The 21,245-nt window shown below is 46.7% G+C and overlaps 1 protein-coding gene across 1 annotated transcript in view; it reads right to left on the bottom strand.

The window, feature by feature from the left end:
- The window catches only part of ANK1 (ankyrin 1), a 127,435-nt gene extending 114,637 nt beyond the window's left edge, over positions 1-12,798 (bottom strand). Inside the window, exon 1 of the mRNA XM_035003964.1 lies at positions 12,644-12,798. Coding sequence (XP_034859855.1) covers positions 12,644-12,670 — 27 coding nt within the window. The 5' untranslated portion in view covers positions 12,671-12,798. The remainder of the gene's footprint in view (positions 1-12,643) is intronic.
- Positions 12,799-21,245: the final 8,447 nt, after the last annotated feature.

The raw sequence follows: 21,245 nt of genomic DNA, 5'->3' as shown, positions 1-21,245 counted from the left end.
CACTGATCTCCAGCTAGCTCAGCTCTACAGACATCCTATTTTTCTGCCCTACTCTTCTTCACTCCATGAAGAACTTCAATGCAATAGCTAACTATTTAGTGAATTTCTTCTTAAAGCAATACACTTTTTTGGGATATAATTAGACAGTTCCAGGGGATCCTGGGTGGCTCAGTCGGTTAGGCATCTGCCTTCAGCTCAGGTCATGATCTCTGGGTCCTGGGATCGAGCCCCGAATCAGGCTTCCTTCTCAGCAGGGAGTCTGCTTCTCCCTCTCTCCCTCTGACCCTCCCAACTGCTCGTTCTCTCTCTCTCTCTCAAATAAATAAATAAAATCTTTTAAAAAAAGTAGCCAGGGCGCCTGGGTGGCTCAGTTGGTTAAGCAACTGCCTTCAGCTCAGGTCATGATCCTGGAGTCCCTGGATGAGTCCCGCATCGGGCTCCCTGTTCGGCAGGGAGTCTGCTTCTCCCTCTGACCCTCCCGACCCTCCCCCCTCTCATGCTCTCTCTCTCTCAAATAAATAAATAAAATCTTAAAAAAAATTTTTTTTTTTAATTAAAAAATAAAAATAAAAAAAGTAGCCAGTTCCATAATTTTCCTGTTTTGTACATGTGAACTTTGGTATATTACATTTTCACCTCTTTGGTAAGTTTTATAATACAATTCAAGCTACCAGCTACCACATTTTTTTTTTTTAGGTGATTGATATTTGTCATTAAATTCACTGAGAAATACAAAAGGCAAGGAGGAAACTGGAAACATTCTGAAATACTTTTACCATGTGTGGTGTATATGGATCTAGGCAAAACATTTTGTTGCCTTCAATGAAAGTTTTTATATATAAAATAATTTTCCAATGCACTTGAGAGCTAGCTACTTAAAAAAAAACCCATGGTGAAGTTTTTGCAAATTAAGTGAACATCCTGTTACACATCTGTGTTGGGGGTTCAGATGTCTACACACTTACTGAGGCGGTTCTACTTCATGTTTTAAAGTATGGGGGAGAGCCTGTCCGTGGTGAGTCCAAAGAGGCTTTGCTGAAGGAATGGGCAGAGTGGTATGCATCTTTTTTTTTTTAAGATTTTATTTATTTATTTGTCAGAGAGAGAGAGACTGAGAGAGCGAGCACAAGCAGGGGGAATGGCAGAGGGAGAGGGAGAAGCAGGCTCCCCACTGAGCGGGAAGCCTGATGCAGGGCTCGATCCCAGGACTCTGGGATCATGATCTGAGCCGAAGGAAGACACTTAAGTGACTGAGCCACCCAGGCGTCCCTGGGCAGGGTGGTATGATATGAAGGATTCAAAAGGCGGTCTGCCAGGATCCCACCACAGAGCCAGCATCTGGGGAGTGGGCTCCCAGGAGTCTCACATGAAATGCCACCACGTGGTCAGGGAGGAGAGAGGCCAGCCCCTGCTTCTCTTCCCGAGTCTCCTGCTTCTACCACTCAGATGACAGCAGAATAAGGTACAGGTTAAGGAGTCGGACTCTGGGCCCAGCTTTCCTGGCTTCATATCACAGTTCCAACACCTCCTGACTACATGGCCTTGAGCAAATTAGAATCTCCCTGTGCCTCAGTTTCCTGAGCTGTGACATGCACTGACTTTGTAGAGCCACCCCAGGGATGAAACGAGGGAATACTCGTAGGGTTCTTAGAACAGGGCCTGGCACAGGGCTCCAGAGGTGTTAGTGAGACTCTTTCGTTGTCTTTTTCTTAGTTTGTTCTCTCCCATCCATGCACTGCTTTCCATTTTAACGCGAGCACCTGAGCCAGGCACTTCAGTCCTCACCTGGTGACTCAGCAGCTCCCCACTGCTTTCCGGTCCTTTGAATACCCTGGCAGGTCATTCCCAGGTCCTTCTTTATCTACTCTCCAGCTCACTTTCCAACCTGATCTCATACCCTTCTTTTTTCCCTACACAAGTTAACATGAACACGCACTGACCACTCAGGGTTTTTCCCCAAGGTGGACCGTCCAGCTTCCTCCATTCTCGACTATCTGCAACAAAGCCATCCCTTACAGCCAACCTGGAGGCCCTATCTTCATGGACCTTCCCTTGATTTCCTCTGCTTGCAATGTCCCTTGCAATGGATTCCTTTCTTCTTTGGGATCAGAGTGGTTTGTGTTCGCGCCTCACGCCCCTTCCAGGCTGAGGGGGCTTGAAGGGCAGCCACCACAGGGCACTTCACGTCAGCACCCCCACAGGACCCTGCCCCTCTCGGGAGCTCAGTCATTACTCATCAGCTTGGAAAATGCTCTGGAGTACGACTCTGAAGGAACAGGAGTGAGAGCAAGTCATGATGGGGATGAGGGAATTAAGAACATTTCAGAGGAAGGCCTCCACGTGTGAAAGGCATGGTAGAAGGCCGTCTTCAGGCAGCCCTCCTGCTGCCCCCGGGCCTGGAAAGAGCTGCCTGGGGGCGTGCTAAACCATGGAGACCCTGAAGACAGAGCCCGCCACCCCCCGCCACGCCACTGCCCAGTTCAGTTATCAGCAACGTCCCAAAGGGGGGCGCACTTTTATTGTGACATAAAATTAGATGCAAACAAAGACTTAATCAAGAACTTAAAGCTGCACCAGGCACTTCTTGCTCCAAATATCTCATCTATTCAAAGGCTAGGAACAAAGTTACTGACAGCTATGTTGCAAATGAATGGAGTAGGGAAAGAGGGTTTAGTACAGTTGTCCTAATCCTAGAGCACCCATTTTTTTTATTTTTAAAGAGATTTTATTTACACGAGAGAGAGAGAGAAAGGATACAAGCAAGGGGAGGGGCAGGCAGAGAGAGAGAGAGACAAGCAGACTCCTCGCTGAGCAGACAGCCCAATGCGGGGCTTGATCCCAGGACCCTGAGATCATGACCCCAGCCAAAGTCAGCCGCTTAATGAGTGAGCCTCCCAGGTGCCCCCTGGGGCACCCATTTAAATATCACTGTGTGCCTGAGACATTCAGAACAACCTAATACTAACTCAGCACCTGACAACAAACTCCTGCGGTTGTCAATGTCAAGTGCTATTATCTGCATTTTCCAGGTGGAGAAACAAGGACCTTCACAAGTAATTTTTCAAAACCCCAAAAGAAGACAATTTAGATAGAGACCAAAAATCCAAAGCTCCCCACCAGTCAGTTCATCACTCTACCTGCAAATGTGTTTTAACCAAATCCGAGAAAGACCAATTCTAATAAAAGGTTGTTTCTATGAGGATTTCATAAGAAGAATAAAGGTAGTGCTGGAGCAGGTTCCATTTAACCAATCATTCAGAGCAACCACCTTGCCACATTTTCGAGTTTCAACACACACACCGGAGTCAGAGTTCAATGGTCATTCATTTTTTTTTTTTTTTTTTTAAGCTCCACAGTATTTATTTTGTATGAGACATCCTGAAGCAGAGATGGGCCAAGGGCTAGATGAGTGCCATGGGCTTACGGGGCTCCGAGGATGGAGGGAGCTCTGAAATCTGCAGAGGACAGCGGACCTTCTCCAGCTTGAGGGATGGGTGGTGTTTGGATTGGTGCAGAGAGATAGGGGTGGAGGGGCAGGCCCAGCCTGGGGGCCAACGGTCCTGGTTTGTTGGTGATTCTATCAAAAGCCTGGAGAGGTTGGGTTGGAAAGCTCCATTCCAGCAGGTGATACTGACTGGCAATTCACACTCATTAGGCAAAGACAAGACCAACAATGCCCTTTGCTTCAGTGTGAGGGGGGCAGCTGGGCTCTGCGCTCCTACAGGTGTCGGTCTGGATGTAGACTCTGACCTGAACCTGACCCCCAGGAACCTGAGAGTGATGGCTAGCAGAGATAAGGAGCTTTCTAATCGGTGGTGTTATAATACCTTCTGAGGGATAGCCAGCAAAATCAGCACATAATGCAGAACACGAGTTAGCTTCAGAAGTCTCCTTGAAAGACTGGGTGTCTCTCAAATAAATAACTCTTAGAACATGGTTCATCTGATTCGGCTCCGTTGGGGGGAAGAAAAACAATACTGTCCAGAAATGGCTCCGATAACACTCCCACCAATACAGCCGCCCTCCCCCACCTGGCGCCCTGGCAGAGGCTGCTAATTTATCACAAAGTCTTGCCCATCAGCCTAAAAGTGGCTTCAGAATCTTTCTGAACACAGCATTTCAGGCAGCTGCTTCCAATCAGATTGGCATCACATAGGCAACGAGACTCATTTTCTATTCCAATGTTGTTTAATCAGCAATTTATAACAAACATGACGCTCTCGGCTGTGGGGCATGAATGGTTCATCAGTCTTGATGACATATTCTTCAAGATTACTCCCCGCCCCCCGCGCCCCCGTTTCTCTGATTGCATGCTTTCCAGAACACAGTTATAACTGACTTGCCAGTTAGATTTTCTTAATGGGCTGGAATCCACTGACCAGAGAACACAAGTGAGTGAGGGCACAAGAGCACCAGATGGCCAGAGAAGTCATACCTCTCGTTGTGAAGTTGGTGGGCTGGTGTCAACACCAGACTCTGGTGAGTCAGATTGGCGGTAAGTCAGTTCCCAAACCTGCTGTTCTGATGGCACCTCCAAATCAAGTTATCTGGCCTACACGCTGAGGACTAGTCCCCCGACCATGGAGCACCCCTATGAGAAGCCTGTCGACACCCCCAGACAACAACCTGATTTCTTCACGTTTCCTGACTGCAACAAGACTCAGTTTTCTCATCTGTAACATGGGTGTCTGCTGTGAGCATCACATGAGTTGAGGTGTGTAAATACACAGCGCCGTGACTGATACACAGCAGTTACTAAGTACTGTTAATTGCCTGCCACTCCCCTTAATTAGGATGTCATCAATGCTCACCTGGAGATCGGCAGTGTTTCCCTAACTGATTTCCACTCCCTGCCACTCCAATGACCCCTCTTCCTCAACCCTGCCACAGTGAGCATTCTGAGCATGACACTTTCCTGCTCCAAAGCTTTTGCTGGATCTCCAACGTCTGCAGAATCAAGTTCACAATCTTAGGCTGATGTTCGGAAACTCACAGTCTAGCCTCTGCCCACCTCTTCATCCTCCTCTCCCACCACCCACCTGCACACCACCCACCTGTCCCTGAACGCCTGGACCATGCACCTTTCCCAGACACACGAGGCACTTCTATGCCTTCCATATGTTTGATCATGCTTTCTCTGCAGCCGGCCTCCTCCCAGTCCCTGATTTGAGAAATTCTACGGATTCTTCAAGGCCATTCAGAGTTCTCTTCCTCTACGAAGTTTCCCTGACAAACCCCCTCGTTCAACTGACAAGCAGAATTAATTCTTCCCCATTCCAGCCTCCTACTAATGAGCACTCACCCCTTCCTGAGGGTCATTTACCCTTGTTTCCTACTCAGTAAACTCTGTTGACCTGAAGTTATGTTGAAGGTAGGAAGGTATTTTTTAAATTTCCAAAGTTCTTAGCATATTGAGAGCTACTGATCCACAGAAGAACTTGTGATGCGAAATATATATATGTATATGTATATACATATATATATATATAAAACAAATATTTGCTGATACTCCAGGCTCTCTCTCGTGTACTCCTCACCGCAACCCTAGGACAACCACTATTGCCTCCAGTTTACAGATGAGGAAGCGGAGGTATGGGGAGGGTCTACAGTTGGCTCAAGGGCACCAGCTAGAAAGTGGATTGAAACCCAAGTGGTCTGGCTGCAGATCCCACAGGCCTTCAATGTTGCTTGGGTGAGTTCACCCACACTGCGCAGTTTGGGCACTGGGAAGGCAGACTAGGGGAGTCAGGCACGTAAAGTAATAATTTCAGTGTGACCGGTCCTTGAGGTGAGGAAGATGCACACCTGCCAGCAACCATCTATAGAGAGTCAGGGGACAGACAGCAGTCGGCAACCCAGCTGTGGAACTTGGACCAGTTAATTCGCTGCTCAGCCTCTGTTTCCTCATCAGAAAAGTGACAGTAATAATACCTAGATTGTCGGGTGATTTCAACATCACATTAAGACAAAGTATGTAAAGAAAATGCTATACTTGATATACTGTAAAACTATATTGTTCTCGGGGCCCGTCCCAAAGCCCTAATGCGAAGCAACTGTACCATAAAGGAAAAACTCCCTAAAAGAAAACTCATGAGTCTGTGTTTCTTGAGCAATATATCTCACAGGAATGCAGAAAACAGGACATCAACTTAAAGGAGGGAGCCAGCTGCCTGAAAGAACTGGTGAGATCCAGACCAAACCAGCCTGCAGCAGACGGACCCCCACGCTGGCCTTAGCGTGTGCACAGTGACCGCCAGGACTACCTTCAAGTTACCTTTCCCTCATTTAAATGCTAAAAGTCACGTGCAGGGATGCAGATTTCACATGCTAATGAGATGCACCCTATGGAAAAGCATGCTCTCTAAAGTCACAAGCGCCAAGAAAAACCTCACCTTTCCATGCTTAAACATCATCCTTTTCCCACCTAAGTTTCTTTAAAAAAAAAAAAAAAAGATTTATTTATCCATTTTTGAGAGTGAGTGTGAGCTGGGGTGGGGGGGTACGGGGGAAAGAATCCTGAAGCAGATTCCCCACTGAGCGTGGAGCCCAATGCGGGGCTAGATCTCACAACCCATGAGATCACGGCCTGAGCTGAAACCAAGAGTCAGATGCCCAACTGACTGAGCCACCCAGGCGCCCCTCCCACCTAAGTTTCTTTAAGAAACTTCCTGGCCTTGCCTCGGGGAGTCAGCCTGAGGACACCGTTGCCTCCCTCCTGCTCAAGCACAGACCCCAATAAAGCCTTGCCTGGAACGCCCCTTTGGCCTCTTGTCAATTTCTATTGGGGAGAGAGCCCAACAGCCTGGTCAATCAATTCCACACAGTGTTTGCAAAGGTCTAGTGGAAGGGCACAGTTTTATCAACCCTGGCACTGGAGCCAAGAAGCCCAGACAGCTCCGGGGCTGACCCCACGGCGTGTGCATGAAAAGGGTATTCACAATCTGGCAACTCCATCACCAGTCCCTATTGCCACTTCCAGCCCAGCATCACTCATCAACTTGCACATTCCACATTGTGACAGGTGTGCCTGGGATCCAGATCTTGGGATAGATAAATAGCTAGGAAGGAATCTTAGGCCCAGCCACTGTCCTAGGCAAGAGAGCGGGCCTTTCTTTCCTTTCTCCCCTCTGTGCCAGCATCTCACCCCTCTCCGTGCCCCTATTCCATGAACCCGCCCTAAATCCCACTCCTTGCTTTTGCTGAAATCCTCAACTAATCCCATGCAAATAAGAATTATTTCCTTGCATCTGTACAATTCAAGATCCTATTATAAAGGCTTAAGTGTATGCACTTAATAGAAGTATGTTTAGAGATCAAAACCCCTTTAAGAACCTAAGGAATAATCTCTAATGGTGTAACTTCAGGCTTCACTTTGGACCCAGGGTGATCATTTTGGAGGATGGGGATTCTACTGGTACCTTTGGATCACACCACTAGACAGAAATATTAGCCTGCCCCTAGCCACTCCCTTCCCTAGGAGAAAAGGAAAGCCACAGGTATATACCATGACCCCCCCACCCCACCCCACTGGAAGGATAGCTTGCCAGAGTGGGCAAGGGAGTGTGGCCCAGAAAGGCTTTTCCGAGTAGCTGGAACCTGTTCCATTGTCTGCAAATCATCACCACCCTTGATCGATGGCCGGGCCATCAGAGAACAGGACTGGACCAAAGCCAGCTTCTTTTCAGCTTTTCTAGGCATGAGCTTCCCAAAAGAAATTGAAACCAGGTACTCTCTCTTACAACATAATGCTTCACAATCCACTCCTGGAAAGGGCAGAGCAGTTTTCTGACCACTATTGTCCCGGGGAAGGCCAGACAGGCTTCCCCCTGCCTTCTTCTGTCTCCTAGAGACAGCTGGTGCCTGCAGCTTTCTCAGGAGGGAGCTTGGGTTCCAGCCCCTGGGTAGCAGAGCGGGGGCTGTTTGATGGTTTTGTTGGTCTTAATCTGCCCTTCAGCATGTTCTCCCTTCTAGCAATATAGGCTGCCCCTGTCCCCGTCCCACCTTCCACTCCAAGCAGATTTCAGCAGCTGGTTGGCCAGGCGCATGAGCTGTGGGACCGCTTCCGCCCTTAATGTGCCTTCCTTCCTGAGCCGTGACAGTAAATTCAGGAGATAAATCAGCCTCTACTCAGAGAGCCAGCCGCAGAGGGACGGTGTGGTCAAGGGTGAGCGGGAGGCTGGGGAGGAAACGATTCTGTTTCTCACCAGATCTCTAATTGGTTGTCACTGCCTGTCAGACAATGATGACAAACTTCGAATGTGGCCTGAGCAGAGTCACATGGGCCTCAGTCCACACTGCGCAACTCAGAGAAAGCGGGTCGCTCGGCCAGCTGGGGCCTTAGGCTGTGACGGCCCCCTCCCCGCAGGGCCTGTTGATTTATTTTCCAAATAAATGACCCAACATATTCCTAACAGTCAGTCAATGCTCATGGTTCGGACAAGTGCAGCCCCACGTTCAAGACCGTGGTTGATGCCAGGGAAAATAGGAGGAGTGACTCAAACGTGAGTCAGCCGGAGCTGCAGCTCTCCTCCTGCCACCCCCGGCTTGGAGGAGGAGACCGATGTGTAAATAAGTGTAAAGAGAGAGACAATGAGAAGGCTCTTAAGGGAGGTTCCAAGAAAGTGCAAGGAGAGCTCTGAGGAAGGAGAAATTATTTTGTGAATTTTTTAAAAATCCCAACAGCAAAGTATCTTAAAGGTCAACATAGAAACCACTAGGGCAGTGATTTCTGATTGCAGGTTTGTGACCAAACTAGTGAGCAGGAACCAGTCGTGAGGTGTTTTTGCAAGTAGTCTGTTGTTCATTCATGAACGAAACCAACATTTCATGAGCACCTGCTACTTGCCGGGCACCATGCGACGTGCCTAGGATACAACAGTGAACGAGACAAGCACATGGCCCCCCAGGTGGAGCTTACAAATATAATATAAAAATTTCCAAGTGCGGCCTGTTTGGTGTGCCCGAAGCAATTCTCATGGAGCCAGGAGTAGGAAGCAGGGCAGGAAAAATGGGCAAGCCAGGGCAGGAGGGGTCTCGTTAAGGAGTCTGGATTCTATCCTAAAGAATGTGAAGCCACTGAAGATTGATTTACATATTTATGAGAGAGAGAGTGAGCGCAAGCGGGGGTTGGAGCAGAGAGAGAGGGAGAATCTCCAGCAGACTCCCCGCTGAGCACGAAGCCCAAATACGACACAGGGCTGGATCTCACAACCCTGATATCATAACCTGAGCTGAAATCGAGTCCGACGATCAATGCACTGAGCCACCCAGGTGCCCCAAGTCACTGAAGATTCGAAGTTGGGGAGTGACATGGTGAGACTTGCCTTTCTACAAAATCACCGTGGTTGTGTGTAAAGGAGGGGTCCTGGAGGGCCAGATGCCCTGTAGGAAGACCATTCGTACTTTCTGAAACTTAGAGCAGATGCAAGGCTCCCCCTCTGTGGCAACTCTGCCGTCACATGCTTACACCCGATAAGCTTTCCTGACCGCTCGTGTTCCGGAACCATAGTCCGCTTTATCCATGTGGAGGTCCAAAGGAAGCAGCGAAGGATCAGCCGCTGTGATTACACATTACAGGACTGCATACGAGTCGTGATTGTATAGTGGCTTCTGTTTTCTATTTAATTTTACCCATGACAATTTTTTAAGTAAAGAGCATCTGTGGCACTATTTATTTTCTCATTAAATTGGACAGTGTAAGGGAGAAGGGCATTATCAATACCCAGGTATGGCCATGAAATATATCATGCAGAACTATGTTAACAACCAGCCCTGTGTATCCCAGAGGAAAAAAGGCTAAGAACAAATGCATTAGAGGTCAGTGATTACAGTGTTGCCATACTTTGGTAGGTGTTTTTTTTGTTTTTTGTTTTTTGTTTTGGTAGCCCATTCCTGGGAGTTTGGTTTCAAAGGCATTAGGAAGTCAGAGGTAGAGGAAGAAGTCAAATCATACCATGTGTCTAATCCCCAGATCGTGTAATGCTTCTTGTCTCTCTCAGGGTAAAAATAATGTTCTTACAATAGTATACAAGACCCTAGATGTTCTGTACCCCTGCCCCCTCCCCATTCTCCCTCCTACCACCTCTCTGACCGCAGGCTTTTGGACTCTGCCCTCTTCCCTCTGCCCCAGCCACACTGGTCTCCTGGTTCTTCCCACAACTCACACCTGCCTCAGGACATTTGCATGTGCTGTTTCCTCCAAAGTTGTACATGGCTCCCTCTCCCACCTCCTTCAAGTCTTTGCTCAATTGATTTTTTTTTAAAGGAGGTACAAAAAACAATATTCTTTATTTTTAAGAATGCTGCTAACCAAGATCATCATATTTGTCAGTGCCCATTTAACTGGCCATCTTACAAAAGTTTCTCCCCAAAATCATAATGGATAAATACAATCATCAGCAGTTTGACATTAGAAATGCTAGCCACACAGACAGCAGAGGCTTGATTAAAATGTCATCGAACCAGGTGGGCCAGCCAGAAAAGAAAAGCCTCCAACTCAATACCTAAGAACCTGACACGGATAACTGCATCCCCAAGTATCACGAATTCTCTTGGATTCTACGGGTAATCCATCTCAACAGTGAGAATGTAACTGAAAAATCTGTAGCTTCTCATAATCGACAAAGTCTCCTATTTAATATTCTTGACATCAAATTGTAATCCTTATTAACAGTCACGTGGAATCTAAGTTTTAAACACAACAGCCGACGTGAACTTCACTGAGGCTCTCTCTGAGCACCTTATTGACACTGCGAATGCCCCAAGCTTCCTAGCCCCTTTGCATGTTCCCCGCCCCCTGCACTTCTCATCTTTCGGCAAATGAGTACTCATTTATTTTGTTTCCAGTCTGTCTCCTTGCCCTGCTGGAGGGTAAGCTCTGCAGGGCATGGATTTGTGCCTGCTCTGTTCCCTGCCTGTATTCCCAGTGCCTACAACAGGACCTGACAGACGCAGGTACTTGATGAATGTTTATTAAACTTTGAACAGACCTTGAGGACAAAGATTTTCAGTGCCTTTGCCGTCTTTCTTACTTTCTCTCTTTTATTTTTTTGGCAACAACAACAACAACAACAACAGTCTTTCTCAATATGCTTCCCTTTGATTAAATTCAAAGTTAAGTCAGCTGATTTTTCAAAGACACTGGCCAAATCATTTTGGGGGAAGGGGTGACAACCTGGATTTAGAAACTAATTGTAACTGGCCCCTGAAGTCTAGGGTCAGCTGAGTTTATACGACACTGCTTATAAAAACAACCTTCTATAGTTGTGCTTCCTTTTCTACTGTTTCCATTGTTCAGCTGCACAGACCAGTAGCCAGAAAGAAACTCACACACAAAATGCGGCTCTCCCGAGGCTATTTGGTTGGTGAAAGTCATCACGCTCATTTTAAACATTTGTCATAACCCATTCCTTATTCCTGCAAGACGTTGGGTTGTCTTTGGGTCTGGAGATGCTCTTGCGCCTCCTGTACCACTCACGGTCTCCTCCCCGAGCTCTGAGGTCTGTTACGAACAGCCTCCAAGACTCCGTTTGAAACCGTGGCCTAGGGTTGCCCAGTGAAAGGAAAAGCCTCAGCTGCACGTAACCTGGCTCCTGCTTGCTGCTGGTGAGGCTCAAAGCCAGAGTCCCCAGGTTCCTGCACAGACCCTCCCCTTCCCAGGGAAGAAAATCAATCATCAGGAAGGCGAATTGTGAAGATGTGAAACCACTAAAAAGAAATTCCCACTTCATATGGTTTCCCTTGTACCCACACACTTTTACACAGGTTAGAAGGGTGGGTGCTCTCCCAGGTGACTACACTAGGGTCCCTCTGGGCATGTGGCCTCGGGTCCACCTCTGGCCTCTGAATCCCCCACCTAAACCAACAACCACACCCTGACACAGGACACTTAAAAAAACAGTCCAGCGGGGGTGCTACTAGATGGTGATATGTCCTATCATCACAGGAGAATTGGGGGTGGGGTGGGGTAACCCCCTGTGATGCTCTATTGCCACTTAAAGAATATCCGTCAGACCCTAGCTCCCAGAGCCACTCTGGAGCTTTTGCCCCTCTTTCTTAGACTCTTCTCCCTCTAGTAAATTAGCAACAGAAATCCGAAGTTCAGTGTTTCAAGAACAGGGAAGGTGTGACCATGAGGTAACTGACTTTTGTGGGTCATTGAGTAAACAAGCAAGCCCCCTTCCCAATGAGGCTGACCCAGGCCCCCTGTCAGAGCAGCCCAAATTCTCACGTGTCCTTACTCTCTTTCAGGGCCACTGGCCTGTGAAAACACACCTGAAATACACACTGCTCTGTAGACTCAAAGGAAAGCTTCTAGAATCTCAATAGGCCAAAGAAGGGATATAATCCAAAGATTATTCTTCCCAACCCCTAATGCAGATAGAACATAATTCAGAGAACCAGGTAGGTGGAACTCAATTTGGCAGATCTCGGGCTGTAAAACATATGAACTGGACTAATTGAGCCAGGCAGAGGCCACCTGCCGCCTCAGCGCCCAAGCGAATGAGTGCTGACGCTACTACAAAGCCTGGAGCCCAGGGGGTGCGCGCAGGTGAGCCCACAGACAGCTGCGCTGCTCGCCGCCCTCGCCAGCTCCTCGCCCTTCCCGAGCACCCCGCCTCCGAGCAGCTGCTCGAGCACTCACTTTGAGGAAGCCCCTCGGGAAGGGCATGCCGGTCCCTCACCAGGATCCCGCCGGGGGTCCGCTGTGGTCCGTCGCGGTCCGCTGTGGGAGCAGCTGGGGCTGCGGGACGCGCCGCGCCTGTGCCGGGCCCGGGCCGTCTGGGGCCAGGCGGCCGCGGCGCGCGGCCCTCCGACGGCCTTATCGGCGGCAGAGGCGAGCTATCGGGCGGCCCCGGGGAGCTCAGCGCGCGGGCGGAGGGGAGGCGCCCGCCTGGGGCTGGCAGATTACGGCAGCGCCCTCGCCGTCTCCTGCTCCCCCGCCCGCGCCCGGCCCCGCTCCCCAGGCCGCGGCCGGCGCAGTCCCTGCCGAGGGCCCCCGAGGGCCGCGAGCCAGGCCGGCCAGCCCCTCACAGAGCTGCGCCGCGGGGAGGCGAGGGGAGCGCCGGCCCGCCGCTTCTCCCCCTCGGCCGCCTGCGGGCTTGGGGTGCGGGCGGGGGGGGGTGGTCTTCCAGAGGCGGGGCTGCCGGGAGGAGGCTCCAGGAGGAGACGAAGCCCCCACGTGGGGGCAGCATGCCTTGCACGGGCAGAGGACTGTGGGGGAGCCGCTGACCTTCTGTGCTAACCAGCCCTGGGTCTGCAGGGACCCGTGGCTCTGGCCCTGTTTTTCACATTGTTTTCACTAGGGTGGGAGGGGGGGAGCTGTGTTCCTTAATTGCTGATTTGCAGGGAATCTGGGCACAACCTTAATAACATCGGGGCCAAAAATAACAGCGTTCCTGGGAACCAGAGGTGAGTCACCACCAAAAGCGGCCAGGAGGGAAGGGGGGCTGAGGCCGCTCCCCACACCACAGCTGCCAGGACGTGGGGGCTGCCCAGAGAGCCCCGGCTGGGCCCCACCGGGCCAAGCGGTTGCGGGCCTGCCCTGGGAAGTCTCCTTTCCCGGCATCTGTCCCTCACACAGCCGGATGAGGTGGCATCTGCCCAGATGTGAACACTGTGCCCCTGGAGTAGCAGTTGGTGGCTGGCAGAGGGGACGGATGACCCAAAGGAGCTGAGCTGTAAGGCCGGCAGAACGGCAGGCTCCCTGGGGCCTGAAGTGGCCTCACCTAGATGGGGCTGCTACATCTGTGCCATGGATCCTCCTTTTCCTTTCTCGGGGCGCATGGACCCCACTGAGGTAGTACAGCCTGAGAAGAGTCCCTCCGGCCTTGTCACATGCCTCTCAGCCTGCCGCTAGACTGAGACTGGTCCAGGTCCCCTGACAGGCAGCCATCTGGCTTCGGAGCTTCTCTGCAGATCCAAACAGGTCCTGCTGTGAGGGCACAGCTGTTGTGGAAAACGCCTCGGAGGGCGCTCTGGGAGCCTCTGTTTGCCACACCAGCTAGAAAGCCCTCCAGTGGAGGCCAAGGCCATCTCCAAGCGGACCAGCACCTGACGTGGTGTGGGGAGGGCAAAAGCAGGTTCTGGGCCACATCTAGACTAAAATAACCAGCACAATCATTACAGCACAAGTCCTTACAGATGTCTGTTGAAGCATATAATTCCAAAGAATGGCTTGCTTTTTTTTTTTTTTTTAAGGGGCCCAGAAGGCTAAAAGATGTAAAAGCAGGTCCTGTTAGGCATGACTTCAAACAACTCTACCACAGGACAAATGGTCTTCCTTGGCAACAACTATTGGGCTAGGCTAGTCGGTAATGCAGAGTGCTGGCATGCACCCCACCCGGCTGCAGGAATGGGTTTGGAGTCGATCGTAGAGGAATCGGTACATAGCAAGCGCTCAGTAAAGGTTTCTGGAATGGATCCATGGTTGTCACCAGCAGCATGATAAGAGCAAGAAGCCATTTCACCATCCAGGAAAGAGAAGAGACTAGTTTCCCGTCTCTGAGGAGAAAATGTCAGCAAGTAAACACAGCGTGTAACACGATTTAGAAAATGCTCTGTAAGTAGAAACTCATTTCAGATCTTTGGCAAGGGTAGATGTCAGGCAGCCTTGATTCTTTGTGTGAGGTCCTTGTGTGGTGCTTCCTGCCCCAAGACAGTCCCTCCCAGGTCCCTGAGCCCCAGGCTCCAGCAGCTGAGCGGCTCCGGGAATCAGGGCGCCTCGAACTTAACCCCAGAATGGGGCCCCCCTTGGCAATGCAAGGCTCCTCTCCCGTGGATACATTGAGAGGGGAAATGGCCAGGCACATGTGAGGCCAACCGAACAACCAGGCTAATGGGGATGGGACCGGCAAGCAAGCAGCTGGGTCTCAAATAACTGGACCCACGGTGCGCTTGAGATCCCAAATTCCTCCCTGGAGCAGGGTTCCCGGGACAGTCAGGTGTTGTGTGGTGTGGGTGCATTTTGTGATGTGGGTCGCAGTGATATCTGTCACTCTCTTGTCAGCAGGCAGCTCTCCAGAGCTTTCATAAGCTCTCTGCCACAAAATACCTTTCTCCTTTCTTAATCTCTAAAAGGGAGACACAAAGCTGTCTCAGTGCGCAAAGTGCAGGCCCAGGCTATTTCGGGATTGTGAGGATGCCTTGAAAATTCAGCACCGCCTCGACCCCAGTCCTTCACAAGCCCCTCTGCTCTTTGTTTGGTTTCTTTATTTACATGCAAGCTCATACCCAGTGCTTATTGTGTGGCAGGCGCTGTTCTAAGCACTTGACATTCACTCATATAATCCTGATAATTCCTCTGTGAGGGATTCACTATCATTAGGCCCAGCTTACAGATGAGGAAACTGAGGAATGAAGCGATCAAAAAACTACTTAAGAACAGGCAGAGAGCCAGTTTCCAGCCCAGACAGTCTGGATCTAGGGTCTGGAGGCCAACTCGGTCATTTTGCTTTGGGATCGACACTCTAATTTTGTTCACAGTTAGCCAATCCATTTTCCTTAATATTAATTATCAGTTAATTGATTTTCCTTTATATGAACTTATTCATTCCACGAATGATAAGCACAGAATTCAACAACTGTTGAATGTTTCAAGTACTCTTGTTTCAGGTTCTATTTTTCAGAGATGATAAATAAGTCAATAAAAGAAGTTTTTAATAGGTTTTTATTATAAAACTAATAAGACCTCCTCATTGAAAAACATTTGAAATATGGAAGGTAGTGCATATAGTCTTTCATCTGATTCCTTTTACCTCATGTCCCCACCCTCCCTGGACAGATGTAAACACCATCCTGAACTCTGTGTCTGTCATTCCCTTGCTTCTCTTTATAATTTTACCACTTCTGTAGGTATTGTTTAGTTTTGCATGTTTTTCTAACATTGCATAAGTGGAATTATGCTGTACAGACTCTTCTGCTTATTTGCATTTTTTATGCAACATGATGTTCCTGAGATTCAACCAGGAGTCATTTATTAATTTTCACTGCTGTATGGTATTCCATTGTATGCAAACAACACACATTATTTATCCATTTTACTGCTAATGGAATCTGAGCTGTCTTCAGCTTTTTGCTATTAAAACATTACCGCTATGAGCTTTCTTATAAGAGCTTCGTGCTGCACATTGCTAGATTTGTCTAGTGTGAACGCCAGCAGGAGCAGAATTACTTAGCCGAGCTGTACATACGTCTTCAGCTTTACTGGATAACGCTGAGTTGTTTTTGAACCTGGCGGTTCAATCTGTACTCCCCATAGCAGGGTATGCAGTCGCTTCTCAAGCTTGTCACACTTTTAAACTTTTGTCAAACAGGCAGGTGTAAAATGGGAAGTCATTACCATTTTAATTTGCATTTCCCTGATTACTAACAGGGTTGAGCATCTTTTCACATGTTTATAGGCCACTTATGTTTCATCTTCTGTGAAATTACTGTTAAGCCCTTTGCCCATTTTTCTGTTCTGTTGTCTTTCTCTTATTGAATTGTAGGAGTTCTTTATATAGTCTGGATAGGAATCATTTACCAATTACGCTCATTGCAAATACCTTCTCCTAGTGTATGGTTCATCTTTTTCCTTTTTAAAATAGTATCTTTTGGGGCGCCTGGGCAGCTTAATTAGTTAAACGTCCAACTCTTGGTTTTGGCTCAGGTCATGATCTCGGGGTGGTGGGATCGAACCCCACATTGGGCTCTGCTCAGCCCAGAGTTGGCTTGTCCCTTTCCTTTCCCCCATGTGTTCTCTCTCTCTCTCAAATAAATAAATAAATAAATAAATAAATAAATAAATAAATAAATAAATAAAATCTTTTTAAAAATAAATAAGACAGTACCGTTTGATGAACAGAAGTTGTCAATTTTAATGTAGTTAAATATATCAATCATTTCCTTTGTGATTGATGCTTTTTCTGTCATGTTTAAGAGCTCCTTCCCTAACCTGAGCTCATAAGTACAGTTTCCTGTATTATAAATACTTTATAGTTTTGATCATTATATTTAGATCTTTAAATCCATGAGCTTATTTTTATGCACAGTGTGAATGAAGAGTTCTATTTTTTTCTATATAGATCCTTGATTAACCTAGCACCATTTACTGAATAGCCCATCCTTTCTCCATTGAAGTGCAGGGCCATCCCCATCATATACGCTGGCTCCACGTACAGGAGTCCATTGGGAGCTCTCTCCTATTACCCACTGGCCTGTGCATCTATCTCACTGCCAATATCACACTGTCTTTATTGCTATTGCTTTTTCATAAGCTTAATATTGTCTGTAATAAGTCTTAATACCTCCTTGCTTTAGTCCTCTTTTAAAGGACCTCTTTCACCTTAAACAACTAGAAAAAGAAGAGTATAATAAACCCAAGAAGAAGAAGATAATTAAAAGATCAGAAACCAATGAAATTGGAAACAGAAAACAATAATGACAATCAGTAGGCTGGCTTAGACACAAAACTAGACAAAAGAGAACTGGGGTCTATTTATGCCTTGCATTGAAATATTTAGTTTTTGATTCGTATGTTAGAAAATCCATTTTTAGGAACTTAATATAATATTAGCCCTTGTACTGAATCATCATATCTAGTTATTGTATTTATAAACTACTTAGTAGTTTATATTATCAGCTTGAGAGTGTTTCTTTTGTAACCCATCAATTTCACACTTAAATAAAAAACATGTGTTTTGAACATGTAAAAAAAAAAAGTATCAAAGCTTTTCTTGGCCCTTTGCTCTTCTGTGTACATTTAGGAAAATGCCACATACACACACAAAAAAAACTCTACGGATTTTTATTGCAATTACATAGAATTCATTTATCAATGTCAAGAGAATTGACTTTATGATATTGAATATTTCAATTGCATATACATGGTACTGTGTTATCTGTATATACCTTTAGATCTTTAATGTTTTATAATCTTATAATTTTCTCCATAAAAGATCTTACCCATTTTTTTTAGGTTCATTCCTTGGGACCTGGAATCTTAAAAACAAGATCTTTTATTTGATTATATTTTTGTTTGGTTATTGCAGTGTACAGAAATATTATTAATTTTTATATCTTGAACTTGTAGCCACCAGTTGGGTTGAGCTCTTTTATTAGTCCTAATAGTTTGTGTCTATAATTCTCTTTGATTTTTCTCTACAGGCAATTATTACTCACAATTGAGGATATTTTGATTTCTTTTGCAGTTTTTGTACCCCCTATTTTCTTTTCTTGTCCTATTACATTGGGTAAGACATCCAGTACAATGTTGAATGGAAGCAGTGATATCAGCATATTTATCTAGTCACTGACTTAAATGGGGCTGCTTTTAAAGCTTGATCAATAAGTATGATGCTGTGTAAGTTTTTGTGGGTACCATTTATTACTTAAGGAGGGTACCTTCTGGTCTCAGTTTATTAAAAGTTTTTAGTCAGGAAAGAATGTTGAAATTAAAGTCTTTGTTTTCGGGGTGCCTGGGTGGCTCAGTTTTTAAGCGTCTGCCTTCAGCTCGGGTCGTGGTCCCAGGGTCCTGGGATCGAGCCCCGTATTGGGCTCCCTGCTCAGCAGGAAGCCTGCTTCTCCCTCTCCCACTCCCCCTGCTTGTGTTCCCTCTTTCGCTGTGTCTCTCTGTGTCAAATAAAATCTTTAAAATAAATAAATAAATAAATAAATAAATAAATAAATAAATAAATAAATAAAGTCTTTGTTTTCCTTTTCTGTGAAGGTGTTGCATTGCATTAATGGATTTTCCCAAGGCTAAACTATCCTTGCATTCCTGAATTAGACTCTTTTTGGCCATCCTGTAGTACTGTTGATGTAGCACCACCAAATTAGAGTTGCAAGGTTTTACGTAGGATTTTTGCATTCATAAATCATATTGGTTGTATTACTTTGGTACTGCTGCATGACACACTACTCCAAACTTGTAGGAATTTAAAATACATGCAGACTTCTTACTTCACAGCTTCTGAGCGTCAGCAACTCAGGACCAGCTTATCTGGGTGTTCTAGCTCAGAGTCTTTCATGAAGTTGCAGTCAAGATGTCAGCTAGGGTTGTGGTCATCCTCCCGCTTCACTGGGGCTGCAGATTCCACTTTCACAGTCCTCAAATGCCTATTGGTAGAAAGCTTCAATTCCTCATCTCATGGACGTATCCTTGCGTATCCTCATGACATGGCAGCTGGCTTCCCCCAGGGTCATCCAAGAGAACACAACAGAAGCCACAAGCCTTTCAATGACCTAGTCTGGACATCATGCATCGTCACTTCTACCATATTCTATGTGCTAGAAGCAAACCACTAAAATCCAGCCCACACTTGAGGGTGAGGGCATTGTCAAAAGAAGTGTGTCGAAGAATCTGTAAATCTATTGTAAAACTATGATATTGGTTGATTATTTTATTTTCTTATCTTTTGGTTGTCTTATCATGCTATACTAAACTCATAAATGAGCTGGGGGTTACCTTTCCTTCCTTTTCCAGTGTCTGCAATCGTTTGTCTATGAGGGGTGTTCATTGTTGCCTGCAAAATCATGTCTTATCCAAAGAGACAGTGACTATAGGAGTGGGAGGCTACTGATTTGCTCTATTTAAAGCTATACGTGTATTCAGGCTACAAGTTTGTTAAGAGATCAAGATTTGGGGAACATATTCCAGATTCGGAAAACTTGGCTCTCATTCTCTTAAACCTTACACATCTTTATTCACTCAGCACTGGCCTAAAATGCTGCGAAATTCTTATATTCAGGCAAAACGTAAAATAGAGAAGTGACCTCATTCTTTTAAAAAAGCACTTCATCATGAAAAGTTGGAGAAATTAAAAGCTTAAAGAGGTTAAATCATAGGCACTTAGTTAATAAAAAAAATAATCCAATGGTAGACTCCCACTTATTCTGGTAAATTTAAGATAGTGGCTCATAAACTTTTTGGTTTTAGGACCCCTTTATCTGTTAAACATAATTGAGGACCCCATAGAGCTTTTTTTGTAAATATTATATTTATCAATATTTACTGGGTTAGAACTTAAAACTGTGAATTTTAAAAACTAGTGTGTACTATTTCATTTGGACATAGCATAATAAGCCCGTTTTGCGTTAACACAGTTAAAATTTTCATGAAAAATAATTATATTTTCCAAAATAAAACAAAAATTTACCCAGCAGGGGATTGTTGCTTTACACTTTGCACGCCTGTTTATAATGTCTGGTTTAAGAAAAGACAGCTGAATTGTCATAGCTGTTTCTGCATTCAGGGGGTTGCAATATGTCGTTTGGGTGGAGGTACCCGACGACCTGGCCCCAGTTGGGGAAGGCAGGGTGTTTTCACATGTGTTCCACTGATGGAGTACGTTCTTGTTAGCACACCAGAACTCTGCAAGCAGTCCGCACTTAAAGGTTAGTTGCAGTGCGAATCTCGTCAAATGTCAATCAACTTTTCCTGTTCTTTACACTGTGAGAGAATGAGAGGGAAAGGCCAAATGACATTTAGTGTGGTGAGAACAGGCTTGGCCTCAGAAGCTCCAGAAAGGCTTGGGGGGCTCCCTGAGTCCTTTGAAACTGCAGATTGAGGTAGTCAAATAGACTCTGATGCTGAGACTCCTGGCACCAGAGGATGAGAGACTGGACAGGGACTCCTGGGTCCTCATTGTGAAAAGGAAGCTGCGGCCTGGGGCAGAATGTGATTTGTCCAGGGGTTTTGCAGAGCAGAGGCCCCCGTCCCCGGCTCTTTCCACTACTGGATGAAAAAAAAGGGGAGGAAGATCAACAGAAGAAAGAGGAAGAGCAGCAAGGCAAAGTTCTAAGGTAGCAGACCATGACCGACTCCACTTGTGACGGTGGCATGTGCTAATGAATCAACTGATGGACCTTTTAGGCTCTTCTTTGCCTCAGAAGTCCCTTGTTTATGCCTGCGTTTTGCCATTCTCTTAGTTGGACAGTCCCACCATCAAGAGACATGAGGAAAAGGTCATCAAATTCAAATCAATAAAACTACTTATCATTTTTTTCTTTTTTTTTAAGATTAATTTATTTATTTGAGAGAGAGAGCATGAGCAAGGGGGAGAGAGGAGGGAGAGGGACAGAGAGAATCTCAAGCAGACTCCCAGCTGAGCGAGGAGCCCTACTCGGGGCTTGATCTCACGACCCTGAGATCATGAGGGAGAGGTACTTACCAAGGTCACAGAGCTAGAGAAGGAAGCCAGGTCTTACTCTGGAGCTGTTCCCTCATAACCACAATAGCATATTGCCTCCAGAATGGCAGTGGGTCG

The sequence above is a fragment of the Mirounga leonina genome, unplaced genomic scaffold (genome assembly GCF_011800145.1).
Source record: "Mirounga leonina isolate KUSES-001 unplaced genomic scaffold, KU_Mleo_1.0 Mir_128, whole genome shotgun sequence".
Classification (NCBI taxonomy): domain Eukaryota; kingdom Metazoa; phylum Chordata; class Mammalia; order Carnivora; family Phocidae; genus Mirounga; species Mirounga leonina.
The sequence above is the reverse complement of the archived record's forward strand: the minus strand, read 5'-3'. Positions and strand labels throughout refer to the sequence as shown.